The sequence below is a fragment of the Zasmidium cellare genome (assembly GCF_010093935.1).
Source record: "Zasmidium cellare ATCC 36951 unplaced genomic scaffold M409scaffold_17, whole genome shotgun sequence".
Taxonomy (NCBI): Eukaryota; Fungi; Ascomycota; class Dothideomycetes; order Mycosphaerellales; family Mycosphaerellaceae; genus Zasmidium; species Zasmidium cellare.
The window spans coordinates 319,681-344,820 of NW_022986961.1; the positions used below are offsets into that span (position 1 = coordinate 319,681).

Here is a 25,140-nt window from a genome sequence, read left to right on the forward strand (position 1 = left end):
TGAGGAGGTGGGTTGATATGGAAAGGAGAAGAGAATTGATCAGCATTGTGTTGTGGTGGTTATTAGACATCGAAATGTCTGAAATGTTTGGTCTTGGTTTTAGTCGGTAGACTACAAAATAGCTAGTGAGAGATAGATTGCATGCTTCGGCCGTCGTTGATCCTTCTCTCTCAGATAAAACTCCCCATTGTGTGATCGCTCGCTTGTGGTTCCGCTGGTCTCTCGCTCAAGCAAATAGACAGACAGACAGTATTGATAATCGACATCCTGGATTTCGGGAGCCCATTCGTGTCGCATTGGGGGAATTTTCTAGACACGCAACTTCCGCAACCCCATAGCATCATCGACCATATCATTCCAGATCTGTTTCATGATGCCCGCCTGCTCTTCCACGGGGACGCTCATCCGGCGGAGGTTGGCGGCGACGCGGTCGGCCATGGCGTGGAAGTCGATGTTGAGGGAGTGGCCGTCGGAGAGGTCGGACATGGGGAGGTAGACGGCGTCGGCGGACATGCTGGAGATTTGGGGTTTCATGACGACCTGTTTGGCGAGAGAGTGTGTTAGTGGAGGTTTAAGGGTGTTTGTGGGGGGAAGGTTGTTGGGGGAGACGTACGACTTCTTCTGGTTCGAGGGCTGTGTTGGCGTAGGAACTGCTACTTGAGGCGTCGAGGGTGGGGAGGATTGGGACGCGGACTTGGGCGTAGATGTCGACGTTCTCTGGGGAGATTACGTCGGGAAGGTAGGCGAAGTCGATGGTGGAGGTGTCGTTGACTTGCTTCAGTTCGCGGGAGGTGTTGAAGTGACGGACGGGGCCTTTGGGAACTTCATTGTTCTGCTCGACGGTGGGACGCTTCTCGGCGATGGTGCTGAAGGCTCGGCTGTGGGCGAGTTCGTCGGCGTTCAGACGGGCGACCAACTGGGGGAGTTGTTAGATGAGGGGATTGTTGGGGAGCGAGTATGATTGAACGTACGTCGCTCTTGGGTCCAGTGGCATCGATCTTCCTCCTCTTGCACTCGGCACGCAGGCCAGCAATATCCCGGGGAAGGTTGAGGACTGGTCGTTCGGCCTTGGTGAGGACTGGCGAGGCATAGGTGGCTGGACCGGTCATATGGAGGTTGCGGACCTGGTGGCTGCCACGAGCCAGGTTCCGGAGAGCGATGAACTGGGTAGCACGAGGAGCGGCCATTGTTAGGTATCGTAGGTGTATCGGACTTGTCTTGGTTGAGGTGGATGGAAGTCGAGCTTTCGGGGAGGTGGATCTGAGCTCGGTGGAAACGGGAGAAAGAGGGAGGAGGCGGAGGTGAAGACAAGTACTTTATACCAGCAGCAGAGCTCTGTCAAGCCGGCATGTAAATTGAGGGCGTGCAGGCGGTGGAAGTGAGGCGTGCAACGGTTTATCCTAATTCGCCCGAGCGTTGCACAGCGATAGGTAGCAGCTCCTCAACCACCAGCGAACCCCGATACGATGATTGCACCACTGCCGCTGCTATCAGCCACGACGTCTCCGGCGACGTGGGCCTCGTCAACCAGGGCGCGAGCGGGATGGATGTGGTATTAGCTCAGCCCATCGCTCCATCTCACCTTGCTGGCGATGCACGGTACATGTGTAAGTGCAGCAATAGACTGCGGTGGCTTTCCTGCTTCCCCGGGCCACGCGTGTCTCTGCGCGAGGGCATCCTGGCCAAAGAGCGGTGTATGGGCGCATCAGTCCAATGGGAGATGCAGCTTCCACGCACAGCTCGAGCATCAAGTCGCTCACACGTGAGGTGTGGTGAGGACGAAGCTGTCGCTCTCTCTTCCCCGCATTTTTGGGATTCGAGAGATCGTCGTTCAAGTGTTGCTTGTTTCTTCTTGCGCTGCAGCACTATTGATTGTATGCAGTGATACACCTTCGAGATCAGAGAAATGTCTGGACTGTCCCGTTGTCCTTGCGCTCCAATCAACAATTGCCAAGTAATGCATTTGATGAGAAGACGATGCCACCGCCCAACGGCCCCCGAAAACATCTCTCACCCACGCTCAAGCCACACGCGAGGCGCACCGGAAGCTAAAAATTGCTGGCCCGTTGTCCGACGACACCCCAGCCAAGTCCGACGCCAACACTCGTCGCTATCGCTTTCACCCACTATCTGACACCCTGCTCGCATCGATTGCTGGGGAGAATGTCCATCTGATGAGAGACATCCGCCGGTGATGATGCGTTCATTGAGCTGCTGTTGAACGGTGGAACACTCGGCGCTTCCTGCATCAACCGCATATACTACTCAGCCAAGCACTGCGGTAGCTAAGCCTGCAGCCTGCAGCTAGCCAGAGCGTTCCTGAGCGCGACCTCACCTTGTACGAATCACGCTCTTCGGAAGCCCGGCTCACGCTGCATTGATTCACTCGAACCTCTATACACCGCCAGACGACACGTCCCATGGCTGCAGATGGCTACGTGCCGGATTGCCAGAATCAAGAGCGAGGATGGGTGAAGGCGACTCGTTGGGGACGTGAGGTCTCGCGATACGGGAATTCTCGCCTAGATGGCTTCGAAATCAACCGGTCGGCCAAGAGCACGGGGTCCGCGTGAGTGAGACCGCAATATGACCAGGAAATTGGCCGACTATTGCACTCCAGCATCATCGGATCCGCTGCCGCATCATTTTTCCAAGAGTCCAAGAGTCGAAGCGTCCTTCGGAAGGCTAGCCGGTCCCATGTTCTTCGTCGGGATCCGGCCGATCATCTGGACGTCACCTCTACTGGAGATGTGCTACGACGAGCTCCTCGCATACACAATGACCGGGAGACATGGCAACGAGGAGTATGATCCCACGGTCCTTGTGTACCAGATGTGCGCTTTGCAAGGCCTGGCTCGTATCTCACTGAACTTCTCATTCTCAATCATGGATAGCATGTGGTTCGAACTGCGTTTCTGGTGATGTGCTCTGAAAAGCAAGCGATTAGCCAAAGACACAGGCCTTGATCCACGGTCGTCGGGAGATGGCGATTTGAATCTGCTTTCAGGCTTACCCTTCCAAAACCAAGCTGGAAACCTCAACCACACTTCATTCACGAAGGAGTGCAGTCGAGGTCGATCTCTGTATCACATCCCGACACAGGACAAGTATGTGAGATTACGTATCGATGTCTTTGGCTTATTGGAGACTGCTGCCTTAACAACCTCACCAGCGCCATATGAGGCTCATTCACTCACAGTGCGGCCGTGCACGGGATGCCGTGCAAACCCATCAAGTCTAATCACATGCGCGACATCTCATGCTGCAACATTGCCTAAATATTTGAGAGAGTGAAGTTGCCAGAGTTAATTCTAACATCACATGCAACGAGAACATCAATGAATTAGAAACAGAAGACGTCAATAGCATGTCGCTGCAGCCTATTCATCACTTCACTTGGTTGTCACGAGCATCAAAAATCTTTCACTTTTCTCTTCACTTACGGCGCAGAAGCTGTCGCATGTTGCCGCGACGTCTACTTAGGAATCTTTCCTGCTACAACTTCCACAACTTTCTTCCACCACAACACTCACACCACCTCCACGCACCACGCCGACATCCGACAGCATCCAAACACTCAAGCCGACCATGGTACGGAAGAAAGCATCGCAGGTTGATGCGATGAGCGACGATGGTCAAGCTCCAACAACCACCATTTCGCTCAACGACCTGCTCGGTGACGAATGCGTGAACGCACTTGATCTGGTCGACGAGCTTCGCTCATGCGGCCTCGACTCTATCTTCCAGCTTCCACAGCTTGTTGTCTGTGGCGACCAGTCTGCCGGAAAGAGCTCAGTCCTGGAAGCACTCACCGAAGTCCCGTTCCCGACCAAAGAGAACTTGTGCACCAGGTTCGCAACGCAGATTGTGATACGCCGCAGCAGCTCTGAGGCCATCCGCACAAAGATCATCCCAGATGACAGATTGGGCCCCCAAGAGAAAGCACATATGGGCGAATTCGATCGAACCATCCAAGACTTTGCGGAGTTACCGGCGCTGATCGACGCGGCAACCGAACACATGGGCTTGAACAAGCCTATCCAGGCTCAGGGCAAGACCAACACGAACAGCAGCAAGCAGAAATTCAAGGCCTTTTCCCGCAATGTTCTTAGCGTTGAGATTGAAGGCCCCGACCGGCGACCTCTCACACTCGTGGATCTTCCTGGCTGGATCAACACGCCTACCATGCATCACACTGAGGAGGATATGAAGCTGATCCAGCAGCTCATTGGAGATTACATCAAGCAAGAGCGCACCGTCATTCTTGCCGTCATATCAGCCAAGAGCGATCTCGCTACTCAGACCATCTTGACGAAATGCCAGGAAGTCGACCCAAATGGCCGTCGTACTCTTGGCATCATTACCAAGCCAGACACTGTGCCGGCTGGTTCTGACTCCGAGAAAGACTGGCTTGAGGTTGCGAGGAACAGGAACATTCCACTCGAGCTAGGCTGGCACATACTTAAGAATCGGTGAGTAACGTTCACCTGGGGACTTTTCCAATGAGACTATCCGCTGACTAGCACATGACAGATCTTACGAGGAGCGTCGTGTGAGCTTTGAGTCTCGCAATAAGATCGAGAAAGACTTCTTCAAGCGCGGCGCCTACAAGACGATTCCCCCGAACGCGAAAGGCATCGACGCTCTTGGAGAGCGCGTGAGTGAGCTGCTGTACGACATCCTCAAGCGAGAGCTCCCTAAGCTCCTCACTGAAGCCGATGCGAGGTACCACGAGACGGTGAACGAGCTGAAGCAGCTCGGACAGCAGCGGTCCACGTTGGACGAGCAGAGAAAGGTCCTCACGTCCGCAAGCGTCGACTTCTTCCAGATCGTTCAGAATGCGTATGATGGTTCCTTCAAAGGCGCCTTCTTCGGCAATCGATCGCTGGAGGGATACAGATTTCTGCGATCCACTGTAGCTGGATATCAGGAGGAGTTCACTGCACAAATGCAGATGTACGGCGCCAAGTTCCGCATCTACGAGACCCAAGATTCAGGTGGAACTCACAAGCCCGATTCAATTGAGCGCACCTTGTCCGAGCAATACAAGTTTGCTAGAAAGCTCCAGAAAGAGATGAAGCGGGGAGAAGTTGATGAGTGGGCGATGAGCGTCTATCTTTCGACGCGTGGTCTGGATCTCCCTGGCACCTTCGACTCCGCGCTTGTGGGACGCCTCTTCCAGGAGATGTCCGCGCACTGGGACGAGATTGCCCAGGAGCATATCACGATCATCGACACTCTTTGCCGCCAGCTCGTCAAAGCTGCCATCCATTTCGCTACTTCAGACGATCTGGCCAAGAACATCTGGAAGCGCTTAGACCTGGTCTTGAAGCGTCGCTTTGGTAACGCTCACCGCGAGTTGAAGAGACTGATCGATGACAAGAATGGCCCGTTGACGATCTACGACCCTTACTACGCCGACACGGTGCAGCGCCTTCACGACCACAAGATCAACAACGAGCTAGAGCAGGCCAAAGCCTTGGCCGTGCATCCGCCAGCAAACGCGACCTCGACGACGGTGTTCGGCCTCCAGCATCAGAGTCAACCACTACAGCAGATGCGGAAGCTGGACAACAATGTCCTGGCTGCTCGAAAGGCAGTAGACCACATGATTGTCATCCTCAACGTAAGTCCTGCCCTCCAACTTCAGGGAAACGAGGCCATGAACGTGTACTGACAATCGAACAGAAGCGCCTCGAGACGTTCGCAGAGAACGTCACTCAACAAGTCATCGAGCGCAACCTCCTAAAGGACCTCGCAGAGGCCACCTTCTCTCCCAAGATCGTGCAGAAGTATACCGACGAGATGGTCAGCGAGCTTGCGGTTGAGTCGAAGTTCGTCACCTTGAAGCGAACTCAGCTCGAGCATTACAGGGGCATCCTCGAGAAGAGCAAGAATGCTGTCGACAAGCTCCTCAACCCTCACAAGCGCCGAGCCACAGAGCTCCTCGAGGATGAAGATGACCCCAGCGTGCCGTACTCCAAGCGTGCTGCCTTGGAGTGATCGACAACATTGAGCGAGTTGGTCTCTTCAAGATGCCAGCCAGCTCACCACCACGACCATTCCCTTCCCAAAGCGCCTCCAGGACGGATGGCACTTCTCTACGACTCGACAAACAGCTGCATGCATCTCCACAAAGCCCTGAGTCACTCAAAATCACCGCATGCCTCCACGATACCACGGCGTTGACATGACTTCGATGTGCTTGCACAAGTCACGATCACGAAGGGCGTTCGACGGACCCACACAGAAGCTGCGAAAAGCAGCAAACCAATCCCCCTATAGCCACGAGATGAATGAAAAAGCCCTGCATCATTGAGTATCACTGTCTCTTCTATCTGTCAATTTGATCAGACACTGCATCTGGTATCCTTCGCAAAATATCACCTCCACATTGAAACGCCAAAAGCACCCTCACACGCTATACAAGACCATCACAACCCTAAATCCCCTCATCTTCACCACACCCACAGCACACCTCCTCGCAACAGCGACCCCTCAACTAACATAACTCGTCCCCGTCATAACCCCGACAATCCCCTTCCCCTTCCTCGCCGCCCTCATCTCCGCCACCAACGCCGGATTCTTCCCCTTCTTCTCCAGCTTCCTTACCTCCTTCTCGCTCATTTCACTCGTATCATAATCGCTACTACTCCACTTCCCATCCTTCTCATACCCAACCGTGCTCTGACTCCCTCCATCCTCGCTAACCGTATGATGGCTCCCCGTGTCCTCCCCGCCGTCGCTCGACGCCCGCTCGCTGGAGACTTCGACGGAGGTTTGTTTCAGGATGGATTTGATCGGCATCAGGCGCTTCGTGCTGTCCGCTGTGCTGGGGCGGGAGTGCGTGCTGTCGGATGTGGTCGTGGTCGTCGTGCTATTGGATTCTAGACGGCGGGTCCCGGGGTGTCGCTGGGCATTGAGGCCGCCTATGGGGGCTCCGCGGCGTGCGGCTGCGAGGGCGTCGTCGCGCCGGGCGTTGGCGGAGGTGTTGGAGAGGGTTTCGCTGTCGGTGGAGAAGCGCGGTTCGGCGGGGAAGGGAGGGTCGGAGGGGTGGGGGGAGTGGAAGGCGGAGACGGATTTGACGGCGGAGTTGGGGATGGACTGGTCGTGTTGCTTGATGCCAAATTCCTCATCGTTGTCCGTCTGCCCTTTGCTTGCTAGTCGTGGGCGGGAGAAGTTGACGACGGGTTTGCGAGGCGTGTTCGGGCTTTCTGTGCCTGCCATGGCCATGATGGTGGATAGGTAGGTGGGTATAGGATCTCGTCGCAAGGCTTCTCTTTCAATGGCTCTCGTGTCGCATGCAGAACCAACAGCACAGCACTCTGCACGTCGCCTTTCTCTCAACCGGCATCCAGCAGTTGGCAGCAACAGCACTACCGAAACCAACGTCCGCAATAACAGAAGCCAAATCTGGCGTATCAGGGGAGAACAGACTCACACACAAGAGATGAAGTGCCATGTCACAACCTTTGACGCAGCGCACCCGACGCCCAACCGTCGCAAAACGTCAAAGTGCAGTCGCGAGCTGGCGATCCCTTCTGTTCCTGCATCCACCAACGTCACCACGCTCCTTTCCCCGACGAACCGTAGCGTCGGGACGTATCCGAGCCGAGAACCTTATGTTGACACTCATGCAGGGCAAGGGTCTGGCAATCGCGGCGTAGCTGTTGGTGAGGTCGCAGATGGGTTTCGGGGGAAGGTTTGCGGACGGCGTGGTGTTTCTTTGATGGCGGGTCGATGTGCCGAGGGCTTTTTTCATTGAGATGGGGGAAGTCTGTTTGATGGGGAGGATGTGCCTCGCATGGTTGGATTTTGCTTGAAAGAGATGGTGCGTGAAGGGAAATGGTTTTGGTTGAAGGTGTGTGTATCGTGCATTTTGGCAGGTTTGCACTCACCATCGACTCACGGAGGATTGCTACGTCGCCGCGGATGGGAGCTGTGAGTTGCAGGACGTTTTCCCGGTTTCCCTCATGCGCAATACTGATCGAGGTTGACCAGCAAGAGCCTCGCATCGCGTTATTCAGAGTCCAGAAACAAGATTCATCGCCAAGAGCAAAATGAAGCGGAAGAAGAAAGCTCATCGATTCCAGCTACTGGTCTGTGCGGCCCCAAAGCAAGCTAGCAGCGAAGTGAATGAATCTGCGCTGGCATGTGACTGCCCACCACACCTCCTGCCAAAACCTCGGTGCCACCACTCCACACTTCTTCACTCGAAAGACGTCTCCTGATGTAACGCATGCCTACTCATTCCCTCCCTTGCAACCTCCACATCCGAATCAGAGAGGGAATCCGCGGACGCCATCCCATCCCCTGCCGACCTCACCTGATCTTCCCCAGAGGCGAGAGCGCAAAGTCGAAACTTCCTCCCAGCCCGAAACGAGTAAACGCCTACGCCTGGCGAAAGTTCGGGGACGAGGAGTCGTCATCTGCGAGTCACTGTGGTTGAGCTTTCGGTGTTCGTATCGGCCGTCGACGTTCGTATTCCATGGTGTCGACGTGGGGAGATCACGAGCCTTGAAGGGATGCCAGACTGGGATCGGATGTGTTGGCTCAGTGCTGGATCGGGTCGGAAGAAGGTGATGGGATGATGAGGGCTCTCTTTCGGATGTGAGGAGGGTCGGATGGAGGGCTTCCAATGTGCGCTTGCGGGCTAACAACTCCAGGTCTGTCCAACGATCGTTCGGCGATCCGCTCTCCTACACTTCAGGCGTCGATCGCCACGAAGCCTTCGTATCGAGACCCAATGGAGGAAAATGAATGAACAACAATACTAATATGAATAACTCTTGCTACGCTACAGTCTTCAGCTATCTGAACTAGGATTGGCGCTCATCGTGACCCCAACGCAGCCAGCACCCGTGTTCAACACCCACACCCCTCCGATGACATTCCCATCATCCATGCAATTGGTGTTGACCTCGAATGAGGCAGCGCAATCATATTGCTGGTTGGGGATATCGAAGGCCGCAGGGACGCCGCAGTCGGTCTGGTCGGTCGCCCATTCCATCGCGACGGTGATGGTATAGCCGTCTCCGGGATATTGTGGAAAGTCTACACTAGCCTGCACAGTAGGATCCAGGGACGCACTTCTAACGCAGAGGTCGTGGATGGCGGTATTTGCATCTGAAAGGCTGAACGGAACGTGGCTCGATCCATCGGTGGTTGAGTAGCAAAGGGCCGTCTCAGCGGCAGCACTGGCGGGGTCAATGGTTGACAGGGTCGGTGTTGTAGCCGACGCAGGAGCGGTGGAGCTCGGGCTCGAGGAGACCGTCGTCGTCGCCGCCGTGGGAGCAGGAATTGTCGAGGCGGGAAGACTTGTGTATGCACAAGGATTGACTGACGTGCCGATGGTTGCAAAGCTCTCTGGATAGTCCAAACTGGAGTATTGGCAGAATGCAGAGTTGACGCCTTGGTTCAGGGTCTGCGAATGAATGTGTCATGGGTAAGAAGGAAGGGGTACTCGACGTCAGGCTCTGCGGAGGAATGGTGGTTGACGGAACCGCAGTATAAGCACACGAGTTGACCGACGTGCCAATGGTTGTGAAACTCGCCGGATAGTCTAGTCCAGAGTATTGGCAATATGCAGAGCTAACGCCTTGGTCAGGGTCCGCATATGAGTATGTCATTGGCAAGAACGATGGGATGCTCGCCGTCGAGCTTGTGATGGTGCTGGTGGAGAATGTGGTAGGCTGTGACGTTGAGCTAGCAGACGCGCTCGAGCTTCCAGAGGCTGTACTATTCGAAGAAACGCAAGCAGTTGGGAATGGGAGGACGAATGTCGATAGACAGCCCAGGAATGGTGCTTGGTACGCTTCCACCTGTGCGACGAGGTCGGGATCTGTTCCTTTGAAATCTGGGGTCGTACTGGCGAGCGGTGCGGAAGATGTGGAGGAAGAGGTGGATGAAGAGCTCGAAGAACCTGAAGACGAGGCTGAGGACGAGGTCGTCGAAGTTGACGAGGCTGAGCTCGACGATGAGGAGCCCGACGACGATGGGCTTGGCGAGCTCGTGGGCGTAGAGCTGGCGGAAGGCTCCCCTTCAGCGCTCGGTGGAGGTCCGTCGTTGACCGGCGGGGAGGGATTCTTTTTCGGATGACTGCAGAAGAAGATGCAAGGAATGTGGAAGGACGGCAGGTGCGGAAACTTGGGCCACTTGATCCAAACGTTCGGCAAATCATCATCCCATCCCTCGATGATGTCCGGCACGCAAGTCGCACATGGGACAATGACTGGGAAGACCACAGGAGTTCCACCCACAGTGGAGGTCACATAGCCGTTGGTCGATGCGGTCCATTCTGTGAACGCTGCGACAGTGACGCCGGGCGGAACGGTCGTCATTGTAGACGTTGGTGAATTGGTGAAGAGAGTGACGAAGGGTGCAAGCTCCAGGGTTGATCCGCTGGTCGAGATGGTTTCGATCCCGGTAATAGACGGTTGCGTAACCGTGAACAAGTCTCCATCAGGATCTTGAAGTGTTTGAATAACGGGGACCACCCCACTGGAGGTCGAAGAGGAGGATGTAGGTTCCGGATACAGCGTCAGTGTCGAGTCTCCTGTCACCAACGTTGTTGGAGCGATAATTGGGTAGTCGGACTCTAGTGTCAAGGTAGTGGTGGCTCCGTCAGGCTCGGTAAAAACTTCAATATCAGTACCAGTCGTCGTGGTTGGTGCAAGACCAAGAGTCAATGTCGAGCCTCCGGTCACCAGTGTAGTGGGTCCAGTGATTGATAGGCTCGTCGGCAAAGTCAGAACCGTGGTTGCTCCATTGGGCTCTGTGAATATTTGGGTGTTTAAGCTGGAGACAGAGGTCGAGCTAGGAGATGGCGAAGGACTTGACGAACTGTCCGTACCACTTGTTTCGACTGATATCGAGCTTGGACTTGTACTTGAGGAGGTGGGAGCCGTTGTCGTCACGGAGCTGCCAGCTACACTGACTGTAGATGAGATTTCGACGGAAGTTAGACTTGACCCTGCGGCTGTTGGGGCTGTGGTCGTGGATTGTCCGTTACATTCCTGTCGCTGGAAGCAGACCGGGCCCGAACAGCTGTTGCCACAACAATCGTAAGGGACATATACGATTTGCCCTACTTGGAGGGGAAGATCGTTGCCTTCACCAACGCCAGCATTCTGTTGCAGTAAACAGTTCAGCTGCAGTGATAGCTCATCTGCAAGATCTGTGTAGGTTGACGCGAAAACCTCGAGCAGTTGTCCTGGAGTATCTCTTGCTTTTCTTCGCGGTTCGAGCCCAAATGATGGTGTGGTGAGAGTTGAGAAAATGTATAAGAATGACGGTAGACACTTTAAGCTTCTAAACAAAGACATTGCGGAATCTGCTTCGTAGGTATTCCGTGTTGCGTTGGGAAGGTGCGTTACGTGGTATTGATATATAGGTATGAAGCCTTGTCAGCATCGAGCTGGACATCGAAGGCTACGGGGCTCCTACGTAACAAGACTACATGGATGATAATGGTAACTATTCTAAGGCAAGGAACTATGAACCAACAAGACTTGAAACCACGATGGAACAGATCGCCGCCATGTTGGTCTAACTAAACAGCCAACACGGGCGCCACATGGTCCTGAAATATGGGTTCTAACCATAATTGTTCTAAGCAAGGTGAGCCCTCGCAGGTACTACTGCTTTCAAAATTCAAGGGTCATAGGACTCACTGACGAAGGATGCATTCGAAGCCGCCGAATGTTGGGTTATCTCGCAGAATGCACTGCTTCCCAAGCTTGTTCGGCGAAAAAGGGGTGAATCTACATTCTGCCAGCCACCAGCGCCAAATTCAAGGCTTACTGCTCCGACTAAAGATAACATTGAAGTTGGAATCAACTGGGAACGCGAGATTGGCACGCTCTTTTCCTGGTAAGGATTGATCCTAACAACCCAAGCTAAACTCATGAATAGAACAGACACGGGAAGCCGGTACAGTCGGAGAGGAGGATTGAGACTACATCACTAACACCAGACCAAGGATGGCCCAGCGTAAGTTTATGAAACCAGTCGACTATGTATATAGCAACATATACCGAGTAGTGACATGTTCCACCTTGTCCCCTCATTCACATCTATTCATTCGACACTCCCATCGAAGACACGTCCCACGATGAAGATACAACATTTGTGCCCACGACGTGTGTTTCTCCTAGCATGTCTTTTACACTCTGCGGAAGCCGTCATTCTCGTTGATCCAGTACACAACACATGCGGTGCACAAGGAAGTTCAACGGTACAAGGCCTTTTAACAGACGTAACGAACCTGGCTCAGCATGCCCTTAACAGCATGAACAGTCTAGACAATGGGCAGAGCAGTGGCTGGGACTTTTACAGAACCGTGGTGACCTTCGACTCCTTCTTCGACGCGACATCCCCGGGTGCGCAAACGCGGTGGAACGATGTCAAGTCAAACCTAGGGACTATGGCAGCTGCTCCCTCGACGACACGCAACGTCTACGTGTCCTGCGACGACAGCGCGCTGTGGACACAGGCGCAAGACGGGACCTTGACCTTCAACGACCCTTCGAATGGCCAGTCGTACCCCGGGTACTCTACCGCCACCACTAAGCGCTGTGCAGACCCCGTCATCATCAACGGAACGCCAAACACCCAAATTGGTTACCGAATACAAATCAACAACATTGAATTCGTCCAGCTATGCCTGAAGCAGAACGGCGGCGATATACTGTTGAATCAGCTGAGCCTCGCAGAAGGGAACAACCTGGACGATGAGACGACTCTTTCAACGGTTCTATTCCATGAATTGACTCACGCTCTTATTGATACCAGTGAGTTCGATCCTAGCCGTTCACACATCGACGTTTGTTCTGGCTAACCCTGGACACAGTGCGTGGAGACTCGACGGGCGGCCAGGCTGCCGGAGGTGAAAGGTATGGATGGGGAGGAGCGCAACAAGTTAGGTCGACGTATGCGGTGGAGAACCCCGACAGCTTGACGCTGTATACCCTGGCCATGGCCCTTACGCCGTATCTTTGGAATACCGGAAAAGCTCTGAGCACTGTGTCCGAGTATCAGAGACTTCAGCAGAACGAGCCACAGACGATCCGAAATCTCAACCTTCCGTCTTCATAGGCAATGGTCGATGGGGAGTCAGTCGGTCACGCGTTTGTTTTATGACTTAGCTGTTTAGACTCGAAGAATTGCAAGAACATTGCTGGCTTCAACAATAGTCGGCCCAAATATCACTATTTCTCCGTTGCATGAACCATGCTCAATAATTCAACTTCAACTCCAGCGTCTGCAAGGCTCTTCAAACGACCCCATCCGCCTCGCTGAGAGCCTTGAACTTCTTCGTCAGCGAGGGCGAGGAACTTCCGGGCCAAGTCTGCATTCATGAACCTGAACGCTCCCATCCAGGAGCACTTGCTTCCTGGTCCTTCCCGTACGGACCATGCCCCTTCTCCACGGCTAGAGATGACGCCACCTTCGCTCCGTAGTGCTGAGTGTGCAAAGACGCTCCAAGCATTCTCCCAGACTGCGCGCCTGGAACGGTGAGGTTGCACTTCGTCATCCGGCTGCACGGCGTTCGGATCGAAGGAATCTGAGAAATAGAACGTGAGCAGAATAGTGACACAATCTTCGCTGAACGCTCGGGGTGGTCGGAAGACGTTCAGTCGCACGGATGTCTCGGGTGACAGCTCGAATAGATTCGGCGAGCTGGAAGAGTGCCCGAAGTCGGTGTCTGATTGCCATGATGCCAGAAGAGAACCCATGCTCGGTGATGCGAGGAACGCTTCTCGGTGCGATGAAGAACTCCAGTCTGACCAGAGTCAGTTCGTGTGCAGTGGACCATCGTCAAAGTCCAGTGAACTTACCAATGATCAACTTGACGGTCTGAGGATGATCTACTGCATGTCCCCACCACAGGACCTTGGTGCCAGCTGTGTTCAAATACGTTTGGATCGTTTTCTCCCAAACTTGTCCCGTCGCGGTCGTTTTGTCCTCCAAGCGAACCGGTTGAAGGAAATTTATCGTCACGAATTCAGTAAAGGCGTAGTCGGGAGCTGGAGGAGGCGGGTGTCCATGTTTGGCGGCGACGGCGGCGAATCCATCTGCCATAGGCCAGGAAGCGAAGTGTACTCAAGCACCACCGATGTTTTTGTTGTTGTTGCTGTTGTTGTTGTTGGAGTTTGCTGAAGCCTAGGAATGCGATGATGCAGTTTGTTGGTCGTAGCTGAGTTATGGTGGAGTTTTCACTCGGACGGCTCCTCCTTCGTCGAAGGTGAGGTCAGGGGATTTACCGATGGCCCATTCGGGCTGATTCAGCGAGCGATCCCGCGCCAAGACGCACCCCCTATCGCAAATCATACGAGGAAGATTTACCTGAGGAAGTTAGACGGCTGGGAAATGCAATCACAGCCAGCTATCGCGTATTAATGCCTTGCGTTGTTAACGTCCTAATTGGAGATATGAACGAAAGCGCAAATGGCTTGTTTCTGGACTAGCGGCACGCACGGACATACGATCACATGTAGCAACTGAATGCTCTCTTCGTTGTTGAAAGCGTAAGCTGCTCTATTGCTATTCTCTTATCTCTTTTGTATGAGCTCTAAGTATATACTGGCGCTACTAATGTAGCCGATATATCTCGTCCGAGCCGAACTGCGGTTAATCCAGACCAGAGTCGCTGAGATGGCATAATGACAACACAATCATCATACGGTGTTCGCACAGGTTCCTCTCCGTGGTGTCCGATGACCGTGCCAGCTTTCGGTAAGACTTCGCCGCCTCTAAGTGGCATGGCGAAGGTGAATTCGTGCTTGATAGTTACTGGCATGGCTATTTCGACAATGCGCTGAGCTGACTGTGGTAGACGTGTGGTATCTTGAAGACCGGCGTCTTCAGGCAGTAATTCCAGCCGGCACAGAAACCTGATGCAGGCGGCATACGCAGTTTCAACACTAGAGGCAGCCCAGGGTTGGCCTGCTTCGATAAGGAGGGCGGTATTCGTTCGTGAAGGATCCCCAACCCCGCCATAATCCCTCATGCGTGGTCCTTGTGCATGGCCTTTGTCGACCACAACCAAGTTTGCCAAACCCATCGTCATCGCCAATATTCGACTGCGCTCAAGTGGCCCCGCCAAGACGAGTGGCTCGTTGTGATGCTGTGTAGTATGAAGATCCAGGAGATAGTCTGCATCCGCCACAATAGGCTCAAGCTCTGCTGCGCGAGCGGCATCACGGCTGCGTGCTGGCTGGGAATGCAGAATTTCTGGCGACCATACTCTGTTCATATCTTCGTCCACCCAGCGACTAGCCCGGGGATCGTTGGCACTGAACTTCGAGTATGCGTCCACGTTCGCGAAGGCGAGTGAAAGTCGTCCCTTGGTTGGATGCAGTCCGCTGCCGAGCAGCCTATCGAGTGCAACAGCCCCGGCGATCTCGTTCCCGTGAGTGAGAGCAGTGATGAGTACATGGGGGCCAGGTTTCCCGGAGTTGAAACTGCGAACGAAAGGCACTCCTGTTGCACTTTGGCGCCATCGCTCGATTGGTACGGCGTCGATCTCCACAGCGTATTCCGTGACCGGTTGCCTTTGTGGACGAGACGATGAAGTAAACATTGTTTGATTTCAGGCAAGGATCGATGCCATTTGTTTCCTGAGAACACCGTCACCCGTATGCCTTCGAATCTTTAAAATCTGCAAGAGTTTGAACAACAACGATGGCCGGTCTTTAGCGGCGGCATGAATGCTGTCTTGCATGTCATCGCGGAGCAAAAGCCGGGTTTCGCAAACACACCATGTATAATAGCGTCCCATCCAACTTGCAAGTGAGAATAGGCTTAGCATGATCGTTCTGCCTCCATGAAGATAGTAGCTGTACCTGAAGACTCCCCCAGCCCAACCTATCCTCACCCCTCACCCCTCCCCCTCCCCAACAACCTCAAAAACCGTCTTCCCCACCCCACCCTTCCCCTGATAAACCCGCCCACAAGCCTCCCTCACCGCCCCGGCATCCCTCAAAGCCACCCTACTCCCCACCACAGCCCTCAACCTCCCCTCCTCCACAAACCCCCTCAACGCATCCAACTCCCCCCTCCCACTCTCCAGAAACATATACTCATACCTGACCCCCCACCTCCGCGCCCGCAACTTCCGCACGTAGTCCGCGCCGTCCAGGAAGGTCTTGACGAGCCAGGGGATTTTGGGGTTGGAGGGTCGGGAGAAGAAGGAGGAGGACTGGAGTTGGGTTCCGGAGGGGGTTGTCGAGATGGACATTATGGTGGAGGTGTGGGGGGTCATGAGGGAGAGGTATGAAAGTGCCTGACCCATGGTGTCGAGGAGGAAGTCGATGGAGCCGCGGGGGATGATGGTCGTGGGGTCTTCTTTGGTATAGTCGATGACTGGGAGGGGTGTTAGCTTTGTAGGTCTTGAGTATTTGCAAAAAGCTCGCCGGAGAATCGTGAGCTTGGTCATCTCCTGCTGTTCGAAAGACGAAACCAGGAACTCTCATACAATCCACCTTCAGCCCCATGACGGATTGCAACTTACTCTGATCAACAACCCCCTCCCCCAACAACTCCGCCACCCTCCCCACCTTCGCCGTACTAACTGTCGTAATAACCTTCCCAGCCTTGAAAACATTCTTCGCCAACTGACACGCAAACGCCCCCGTCCCGCCCAAGCCCGCCGGCACGAAAACCGTCTTGCCCGCGAGATCACCCTCGTACTTCCGTAGTGCTTGCACGGCGGTGATGGCTGCGAGGGGCAGGGATGCGGCTTCGGCGAAGGAGAGGTTGGTGGGCATGAGGGAGATATGCGAGGGAGTGGCTTTGGCGTATTCGGACCAGGAGCCTGTGACATGGGGAGGTTAGGGAGTGTGCAGATGGGGATGTGGTAGACTTGCCTTTCGTCGACTCTGGTAATCGTGACCAGACTTTATCTCCAACCTTCAGATCTCTCACATCTTTGCCTACTTCAGTCACAACGCCCGCACAGTCATAGCCGAGTCTAATGGGGAATCTGTACACAACAATCAGCCAAAGCCACGTTCCATACCGATTCATGCGAAGACTCACGCCTCCAGCAAACCCGCTTGCTTAAACGCCCCAGAAGCTATCTTTACATCGACAGGATTGATACTCGCCGCATGGACTCGTATGATAACCTCATCTGGCTCCGTGATCTTCGGTAATGGAATCTCTGAGAGTTCGTAGCCAGAAGGATCGGAGTACGTCGGACTCGTGATGGCGAGCATGTTTCTTCGAGAGCGCGTGGAAGAATTCAACTCATGCGGTTGTTGCTTGAGGCGATGAAGGTCCTTATAGTAGGGAAATGGCAAAGGGAAAATCTCGACGAAGCGATTGTAACATGCCTTGTTTTATGCAAGCAGTGTCGTCCAGTGCACAACTCTTCCTTGTCCTTGTGCCACAGTCAAGTCAGTATTGCATACGGCTGCGAGTCGATGACACTGGTTCGCAACAGGGACCTAAAAGGGTATATTACTGAACGTGGGCACTGTTCGATGCATTCGGGACAACAATCCTACCGCTAGCGCAGCACAAGGAGTCCTTTCCGCGCCGTAGTACCGATAACGATTGGCGTAGCCAACTCACTTCCATTTAGCCGAGGATAACGGACGGCAAGGCAAGCGACCTGGTTGCAAAGTTCGAAATTCGATAAGATGGTGGAAGATGGAATGATGGATGGAGTCAGTAGTAGCAGGCCTTGTGTTGCCCAAAAAGGGCACGGTAGCCTCTCATTTCGTCTCGTCGTTTCGATCAGACGTCTATCTCGCAAGCATCAAAGACGACGCCTCCCTTCTCCATCTCCTCGCGGCAAGCAGTGTTGGTATATGTACAATAGATCGAGGTTCAAAAAGATGCTTGCTTCATCGTCCTCTTCCCATTCTCGAGGAGCACACATGTCAAACAGGAGTTGTCCGTTAAAAAAATTTCGCCGTCAGAAATGCCGTGTTTCCTTCTCGGGTTCGTGTCGTGAAGTACCATATCTCCCAAAGAACGCCCGCCTCTAGGACTTCGGTCGTAGAGGGCCACTTGCCAGTGGAATTGCTCGAACAGAACGCTAGATCTCAGTAAACAAATCGTCCAGAGAGGTAGCTGCCGTTGGCAGCTCCGATATCCCTGTTGCGCCGGAGAGAAATGCAAGGGTGGTCGCGCGAGTCGAAAGTCTGTCCGTCCTCAGGCCATACACCCAGTCGCCAACCCTAAGGTCGGAAGATGCGAATAAATCAGAACATGTCGGCATTGGGCTCCTTACTCATTCATGCTCGGTTTGAAGTCCGCCATGACTCTTCTTCTTGCCGACCTTCATCCCACTCAGCCTGCCGAGTTTCTTCCACATGCCAGAATCGCGTTTGGGACTCTGCGTGTCGCTATTGGGAGGGCTCATAGGTGGTGTCATGGGACTGTCGTTCGTAGGGCTGCTAGTGCTTCCGCTGTCGTCCGTCATCCCAGGACCACCATTGGCTGATCCGGTCCCGGACAGTGTAGCATCTGACCCTGTCGCGACAGTCTCCGCAATGGTCGAATTTGACAAGGGTGCTGCTGGCGAGGAAGTAGTCGGCGTCAACCTCACGCTGAAGCGTGACTTGTGCGGCGACGCAGCGGAAGCACTGAGTGGGACGGGAGCAGATTTCCGAATGTGCGATGGCGGTGAGTAAGAGTAGGCGTGAGGCTCAACCGCTGACTGTGGAGGTGGCGAATTTCGGCTGTGGTATCTTGCCCGGCGCGCGTACATGGATCGGTCTTCGAGCGTTCGCGATAATGATATGTTTTCGTCAGATGTGTCGTACGGGCATGTAGAGATCGTTGGATGTGCCGTTTGCGGATAGACGCTATTCAGAAACGGGACCAGGACCGACTCCTCCATAAGTTCGTAAATCTTGGCAACGGCAGGATCCAACGTCTCTGGTGCTGGCGGCAGGGTCGCAGGTCGAAGGTTGATGATAGGGTCTCGCACATCAGAAGGCAAGTTGACTTCTCGTGAGCCATTGGGTTGAATGTACGCCTCCACAAGCCTTTGCCATAATGCCTGAACGTATTCTCGATCTTTTGCGGGCGGGATACCGCCTTCAGGTGCCCTCGACATCATCTTTGCGAAATGCTTCTTGTACCGGCCTGCATCCATGGTGAACTCCAGTGTTTCGAGGCAGTGGTTGTTCGAGAGGTAGGCCATGAATGCGGCTAATGTCCATGGCGGCGGCGAGGTGTTGGCGAGGATCTCTCGCAGGTTGGGTCTGCGGGGACAGTAAGGACCATGAGCACCCATTTGTGGTATCGCGACTGACAGCGGGCACGGTGAGTGTTCCTCAGAGGACATGGTGTCCTCGTCGTCGGCGTCCCAGTCCTCGGTGATGTGGGAGGGCGGCTTGAGGGAAGAGTTGGTGGAGGACGAGGTGGAGGAGGAAGTTGAGGAAGTGAAGTTGGATGAAGGCTTTTTCGCAATCATAACGTTGCGAAAGATGTTGGTGCCTTTCCGCTTGTGGCCAGAGCGAGACTTGTGAGTGCTGGCAGTCAAACACAGACCTGGCCGCAAGGGCAGCTGTGTCGACGCCAGTTTGGGACTGTGAGACACCCGTCTCACGGAAGCGTGTTGCGTGCCAGTTGTGCTGTCAAGGTCGGTGTCGGTGGTTGCTTTTGTTATCGCTCTCGCAAGGCTCCTCCTCTTAGCGTAGTGCGTCGATAGGCGTCGGCGGTCTCGCAGTGGCACTTGACATGCAGGTCCTTGTCTCGCGGGTGGGAGATGGGGGTGACACAAGGCGCGGGTTGCACGGTGTTGTACGCAGCGTCGTGTCTCGTGCGAGTGAGGAGGGCACGCAGGCGTCGCAGCGGCAAGGCACAGACGACGGGCAGAGTCTAGAGCCGGGTGTGCGACAGGATCCCTGGCGGCGGTTGCGTCGTATTATTACTGTGGAATGAAGCAGCGGTGGTGGTCGTCGTTGTTGTTGTTGTTGTTGTTGTTGTTGTTGTTGTTGTTGTTGTTGTTGTTGTTGTTGTTGTCGTCGAGAGCGTTGAGGTGTCGGTGGGTAGGGGTTGTGGGCGGTGTCGCGCAGGCAAAGCGAATGCAGTGCAGTGGTGGTCTTTCTTCGGCGGGTGGCAGTCAGTGGCGGTTGGCTGAGACAGATGACCGAGCGCGTGTTGTCAGATCTGACGGCACGGCGGGGCCTGGTCGTTTGCAGAGACAAGACGGCGGCGGGGCTGTTGGGAGGGGCGGAGCGTGCAGCGGTGGTGATGTAGAGTCACCGGCAACAGCAATAATTAGTCAGGCAGTCAAGGCGAGGACGAAGAGAGAGACAAGACGCAGAGGCGCTGCGCAGCGATGGAGGCTCTCCTCTCTCACGACACACAAGAGAATGCAGCGTGCGAGACAGGCAAGGCGTGCTGCATCCACCCATCGCACTTGCCCTTCGACGCGGCTTCCACAGTTGTTCTAGCCAATCAAAACTCGATACGCTAAGCCTCAACCGGAATAGCTTCATTTCTTCGACGCACAAAACAGCTTTGCTCCTCTCATCGCCGACCCGTCTGCGCTCGTCACTGGACAGCGGACACACCCCAGTTCATCAAGCTGTGTGTTCCCGCAAGGCTTCCATTCCTTCGAGAAGCCGTCCAGCGCTCCCCAGGAGCCTTAACCGCGTCTTGTCTCACCTGCCCGTTTGCAAGTGCCCTCCTTCGAGCTGCCCTCGGAAACGCCTCCGCTTTGATGACCTTCACTTCTTTGTCGGCCTCGCCGTCGGCAAGCCGAACGCAATACCAACTGTTATCTCTGATCGCCGATGGCTGCAGAAACTACAGAAAAGCGAACCGTGAGCGTGGCCATTCGAAAGAGAGGGGGAGCGCACAGAAAGTCCTTGGCCCCACCGCGCCCGCTTCTGCTAGTCGTCGACCCTACAAGGAAGCACCTCTTAGCGCCGCAGTAGCGCTCATGGAAGTCTGTTGCGCAACTGGCTCCAAGTCTCTTTGGTTTGCTCCATGCTGTTGTACCTCTCGAAGATCCCATCTCACGCGCATTCCTGACGTATCTCCTGAGCGACGAAAACACCTCCCAACGTGTCGGGTCGTGACGACAGTTCGCTGGAATGGAACCCTCCATTCCTTTGTCGCCTGCACGTGCAACCGACCCGCCATCTTGAAACAGGCGGATCCAGTCAGCTTAGCACACGAAGAATGGCGACAATTGTGGAACTCCGTGTGGGTGTGCACGAGATACGAGAGATTTGCTGTGATGTAAGCGTCGCCGATTCGTCACACGCCAGAAGAATTCTGGAAGCCTGCCGCTTCCGGCACTAGAATTCGCCCGTACCTCGTCTTCACCCCGTCGACGCGCTGGCTGCCGTGAGACAACATTCAGATTCGACGCACCAAAACAGTTCCAGCAAAGCTAGCCTCTTGCTAAGACACGAATCTGTCCACGCCATCGCGTCCTCTTCAAGACCTTCCTAAAACTGCCGGACACCGTTCTCCCGAGAACCTGCACCATCCTCCGGCTCTACTGCAGCGCTACATGACTTGGCCCGCGAGCCAAAAAGGCCACCGCACAACAAAAGTCATGTTTCGGCATTCAACCACGAAAAGAGGCAAAGGAGGACTAAGAAAAATTCCGCAAACCCGCTCGGTGTTCGCTTCGTGACCAATTTTTCCCACATCCCCATCCCCATACATACGGTCATCAAGTCGCAGTCACGCATTCACGCACGCCCTCCTCGCCCCAGTGGAGCCCGCGATGCGACTTGCTCAACCGTGCAACGCCATGTGAGCATTTGCATATCAAATTCACCCGAGAATGTGCGCGTCCGTGAAGAAAATTTCCAATTCCTCGTAGTCACCGCTTCCTTCGAGAAGACCATCAAAGTCCCAATCTGACCGACCTCGGTGAAATCCTTATCAACAGAAAATCCTCGTGTCCGAAAAGGCGTGCTTCTCAAAACATTAGTCACGGCAAGGAGGTGTAGTCACTACAGTCCAGAACGGAGTCATTATCGGCGAATCTTTCTTCTTCAACGGCGGGTCTAAAATCTAAAACAAGTGGACAGTGGACTCCAGTCTTGTCTGTCGGGTGATTGCGCAATGGCTTGAGATCTAAGATGCTTCAAAAGCCGAACCGATAAAGCGAAGATTTGGCACAAGGCGGGGATACCCTATGCTGGCACTCTGTCCTGTCCTGGGTTCTGTAAGATTTTGATGCGAGTAAGAAGTCGGTCTTCCTACCGATACATTCGGCGAGCGTGACCGTACCCTTGGCATTACCTTAGAAAGTATGAGTTCTCGTAAAAGGGTTCAGACGAAAATGCTTATTCTTCTCCTCATTCATCATTGACGCCGCCGGAACGAAAAGTCTACCGCTGGGCTTGAGTGGCACGTGCGCGACGTATTCGTTGGCTGAAAAGGGTATCTCGATGCTGTAACTGCCAACAACTACTGTACCTTCTCGTCATTCTAGTTATGTATTGCTCTCCCTCTTCAATCCGCCCACGCATCTCCCCAACCCTCATCCTCATCTTCCACGGGCGCAGGCTTCGTCTCGACGGGTTTGGAAGTTTTCGGTGCCGCAATGCTAGGTTTGGAAGTTACGGTGCTCGTCCTCGACGTCGGGGCCGGCCTCGCAGCCGGCGTCTTTTTCGCAAGGCCTTTCGGCAAAGGTTTTTTACTCGCGCTCTTCGCCTGCGCTTGGGCGTTGAGCCAGCCTTCGAAGTCGGGCTCGCCACCGTCGTCATATGAGACGCTGGGTTTGGACGAGTGAGTCGAAGAGGTAGCGGCAGGTTCAGTGTTCCACGCGTCGGCCGGGTCGTCATCGTCCATGTTGCCCCATCCGCCGTCATCGTTGTCGAAATCTTCAACGGGCGCCATGGCGGTCGTACGCAGATTTGAAGTTGCCTTCGGCACGGCTGACGCTGATGCTGTGTGGTGTAGGCCGGGTGGCGGCGATGATATCCCGTTTGCCGGCGGTGATGTGACACGGTCCGAAGGAGTCTGCGCGCCGGTTCCATTCGGTTGTATTTCGCCAGTGGCGGCGCTCAATTTGTTCGTGAAGGATGAGATTGCCCAGCCCATCCACTGGTTGCCTTGCTGACTCGGCTGTGGTGTGCTCATTCTTGTGCCGCCGGCTGAGGCGGTTTCAGGGGGTGGCAGCACTGTATCTGGGAGAGTGGTGCTGTACTTGCGTATTCGTTCAAGGTAGATGTTGAGAGTTCTGTTGCTTTGATCGCGGATCATCTTCTCCTTATCGACAAGACCTGGACAGATGGCTGGCAACATCTTGTTTGCGCAGTCTTCTTCTGGAAATATGTCTGCTGTGGCTGCGAGAGCCATCAGCGCGGCGTTTCGCGCATGGACGAACGGATCTCGAAGCGCACGCGAGAAAGCTGCGCTCAAGACCTTGACCCGTGAACTTGCGCCAAGGTTACGTGCGATCTTGCCGAGACAGATTGTAGTATTCGTTCTAATGCCGGGTTGTTCGTCGTTCGCGGTCTTTGCAAGATGTCGGAGAAGCTCGCCGTTGACCACTCGGTCGGAGAGCTTCGGTACAACCACCAAGACTGCCTTCACTGTCTGCTCTCGTACCACAGGCGCAAGATCTCCGAAACCTGTCACCATCTGCGGAAAGATCTTGTCTGACACAATCTTCTGGCTGAGATGATCAATCATCAGGGGTAGATTGTCCAGAAGGCAGACTCTCATTGCTCGATCGGGGCTGGTGAATAATCGAACAATGACAGGTGTGATTTGGGTATCGTATTCATCCTCGGAGAGCTTGGAGGCAATGCGCATGACCAGAGCGAACGACTTCGGGCCACCACCACCGAATTCGACAGATTTGAGTAGCTCCGGTAGCACCTTAACCTTGAAGAAGTCCTCTGGAAAGTCGTCCGACTCTGCTACAGCTTCAAGCTCACTGACATCGTCAGTCGGAGATTCGGTGTCAGATAGATATCCAACTTACCTTAAGAACGCATCTTTCTCTGCATCGCTCTTCAGACCCAGATTGTCGATGCCGTCCGCCAGTTGAATCAAAGGTGTATCGAAGAATCCTCCACTGCGCGTGCCCTGCTCCAGGAAGTGCGCAACGCTCAGCCGCATTTTGGGAGCGGCGTGCGTCAACCTCTTGTAACTGTTTTGCATGTCCAGTGGAATGTTCTTGGTCGATCCAACCTGATCAGAGCCTGAAAATCCTCCATTAAACACCTCCGTCACCAGTATGCCATAGTTGTATGCGTCCACCGCATGTGTAGGATTCTTCCGCACCGATTCCCATCCGGTCTTGACCACCTCAGGAGGCGAATATCGTCCAATGTCTGGCATTAGGCTGCCTTGGGTGAATATGACAGCATCATCTTCCTTCATGGAGCTGAGAATATCCAGACCAGCAATCTTCCACTCTCCGCTCTCGCTGGTGAATATGGAGGATGCGCGTATATTGCCATGCACACTGGCGGCCTCATCGTTGATGAATTTGAGCGTCTTTGCCACGTTGTGCAATCCCCATTTCAAGCTCTCTTCTGACAAGGCCTTCCGTCTCGTCGACCAGTTCAGGGGCGTAATGCGTTCAGTTGCGACGTAGATAAGCTGGTCTGTCTACCTTGTTGTTCGATAAGTGCCCAAGTCATGGTTTCGAAGCTCTTTCAACCCACCTCAATAGTGTCCAACACCTTGACAACACCAGGATGCCGTAACGTCTTGAACTTCCTTAGAGCGTTCTTTGCGAGCGGGAGTCGTGAGCGGTTGGCGTTGATGTCAAAGGAGAAGATGCTGCATTTCGAACCGTCTTCCTGGGCAACGTCAGTGAAGTTCACAATGTAATGTCTCAACAGCATACTCGCTTCGTGCCGTTGTGCAGAGTCCAGATAGATTGATCGATGTCGACTCGATCGCCAAACGAGTATGCAAATGCTGGACCTTTCGATATCGAGGCCACGGCCGATTTGAGGAAGTCCATGGTCGAGACAAGAGCTGATTGTTGATATGCGACCGCAACAACGACGCCGAGCACACGCGCAAGTGGCAGAGCAGGGAAAGGGTGAATGTTGAAGCTGTCGAGGGGCCAGATGTCGCCAATCTCGAAATGTGTGCACGGACCATAGCGCGCGGGTGTGACGCGGGGTTTCCGACGCGGAGACCCTTGAAATTGGTCGTCAAACGCACCTTCTACAATGCACACCA

General features: G+C 54.3%; 11 protein-coding genes across 11 annotated transcripts; 3 read left to right on the forward strand and 8 right to left on the reverse strand.

Moving 5' to 3' along the window:
- Positions 1–309: 309 nt before the first annotated feature.
- Positions 310–1,187, reverse strand: M409DRAFT_54600 (uncharacterized protein; the record flags this gene model as incomplete). Its single annotated transcript, XM_033812760.1, has 3 exons — positions 310–540; positions 614–916; positions 972–1,187. 3 exons carry the CDS (start codon positions 1,185–1,187, stop codon positions 310–312), a joined length of 750 nt encoding a protein of 249 aa, XP_033667708.1.
- A 2,401-nt stretch (positions 1,188–3,588) lies between these two features.
- M409DRAFT_54601 (uncharacterized protein) lies at positions 3,589–6,003 on the forward strand (the record flags this gene model as incomplete). The annotated part of the gene is made up of 3 exons (XM_033812761.1): positions 3,589–4,472; positions 4,534–5,626; positions 5,689–6,003. 3 exons carry the CDS (start codon positions 3,589–3,591, stop codon positions 6,001–6,003), a joined length of 2,292 nt encoding a protein of 763 aa, XP_033667709.1.
- A 495-nt stretch (positions 6,004–6,498) lies between these two features.
- M409DRAFT_54602 (uncharacterized protein) lies at positions 6,499–7,233 on the reverse strand (the record flags this gene model as incomplete). Its single annotated transcript, XM_033812762.1, has 1 exon — positions 6,499–7,233. The coding sequence occupies one exon, from the start codon at positions 7,231–7,233 to the stop codon at positions 6,499–6,501; it is 735 nt and encodes a 244-aa protein (XP_033667710.1).
- A 1,573-nt stretch (positions 7,234–8,806) lies between these two features.
- Positions 8,807–11,074, reverse strand: M409DRAFT_22878 (uncharacterized protein; the record flags this gene model as incomplete). Its single annotated transcript, XM_033806530.1, has 4 exons — positions 8,807–9,411; positions 9,464–10,797; positions 10,853–10,932; positions 11,012–11,074. 4 exons carry the CDS (start codon positions 11,072–11,074, stop codon positions 8,807–8,809), a joined length of 2,082 nt encoding a protein of 693 aa, XP_033667711.1.
- A 1,038-nt stretch (positions 11,075–12,112) lies between these two features.
- Positions 12,113–13,095, forward strand: M409DRAFT_54604 (uncharacterized protein; the record flags this gene model as incomplete). Its single annotated transcript, XM_033812763.1, has 2 exons — positions 12,113–12,791; positions 12,851–13,095. 2 exons carry the CDS (start codon positions 12,113–12,115, stop codon positions 13,093–13,095), a joined length of 924 nt encoding a protein of 307 aa, XP_033667712.1.
- A 113-nt stretch (positions 13,096–13,208) lies between these two features.
- M409DRAFT_22880 (uncharacterized protein) lies at positions 13,209–14,082 on the reverse strand (the record flags this gene model as incomplete). The annotated part of the gene is made up of 2 exons (XM_033806531.1): positions 13,209–13,783; positions 13,839–14,082. The coding sequence occupies 2 exons, from the start codon at positions 14,080–14,082 to the stop codon at positions 13,209–13,211; spliced, it is 819 nt and encodes a 272-aa protein (XP_033667713.1).
- Positions 14,083–14,572: 490 nt separating this feature from the next.
- On the reverse strand, positions 14,573–15,583 carry M409DRAFT_54605 (uncharacterized protein; the record flags this gene model as incomplete). The annotated part of the gene is made up of 1 exon (XM_033812764.1): positions 14,573–15,583. One exon carries the CDS (start codon positions 15,581–15,583, stop codon positions 14,573–14,575), a length of 1,011 nt encoding a protein of 336 aa, XP_033667714.1.
- A 297-nt stretch (positions 15,584–15,880) lies between these two features.
- On the reverse strand, positions 15,881–17,219 carry M409DRAFT_66389 (uncharacterized protein; the record flags this gene model as incomplete). The annotated part of the gene is made up of 4 exons (XM_033816918.1): positions 15,881–16,365; positions 16,514–16,816; positions 16,869–16,984; positions 17,041–17,219. The coding sequence occupies 4 exons, from the start codon at positions 17,217–17,219 to the stop codon at positions 15,881–15,883; spliced, it is 1,083 nt and encodes a 360-aa protein (XP_033667715.1).
- A 1,022-nt stretch (positions 17,220–18,241) lies between these two features.
- On the reverse strand, positions 18,242–19,432 carry M409DRAFT_22883 (uncharacterized protein; the record flags this gene model as incomplete). Its single annotated transcript, XM_033806532.1, has 1 exon — positions 18,242–19,432. One exon carries the CDS (start codon positions 19,430–19,432, stop codon positions 18,242–18,244), a length of 1,191 nt encoding a protein of 396 aa, XP_033667716.1.
- A 466-nt stretch (positions 19,433–19,898) lies between these two features.
- On the forward strand, positions 19,899–21,214 carry M409DRAFT_54608 (uncharacterized protein; the record flags this gene model as incomplete). The annotated part of the gene is made up of 2 exons (XM_033812765.1): positions 19,899–20,343; positions 20,529–21,214. 2 exons carry the CDS (start codon positions 19,899–19,901, stop codon positions 21,212–21,214), a joined length of 1,131 nt encoding a protein of 376 aa, XP_033667717.1.
- A 1,229-nt stretch (positions 21,215–22,443) lies between these two features.
- Positions 22,444–24,916, reverse strand: M409DRAFT_66391 (uncharacterized protein; the record flags this gene model as incomplete). Its single annotated transcript, XM_033816919.1, has 4 exons — positions 22,444–23,875; positions 23,924–24,555; positions 24,612–24,749; positions 24,797–24,916. 4 exons carry the CDS (start codon positions 24,914–24,916, stop codon positions 22,444–22,446), a joined length of 2,322 nt encoding a protein of 773 aa, XP_033667718.1.
- Between the last annotated feature and the right edge of the window lie 224 nt (positions 24,917–25,140).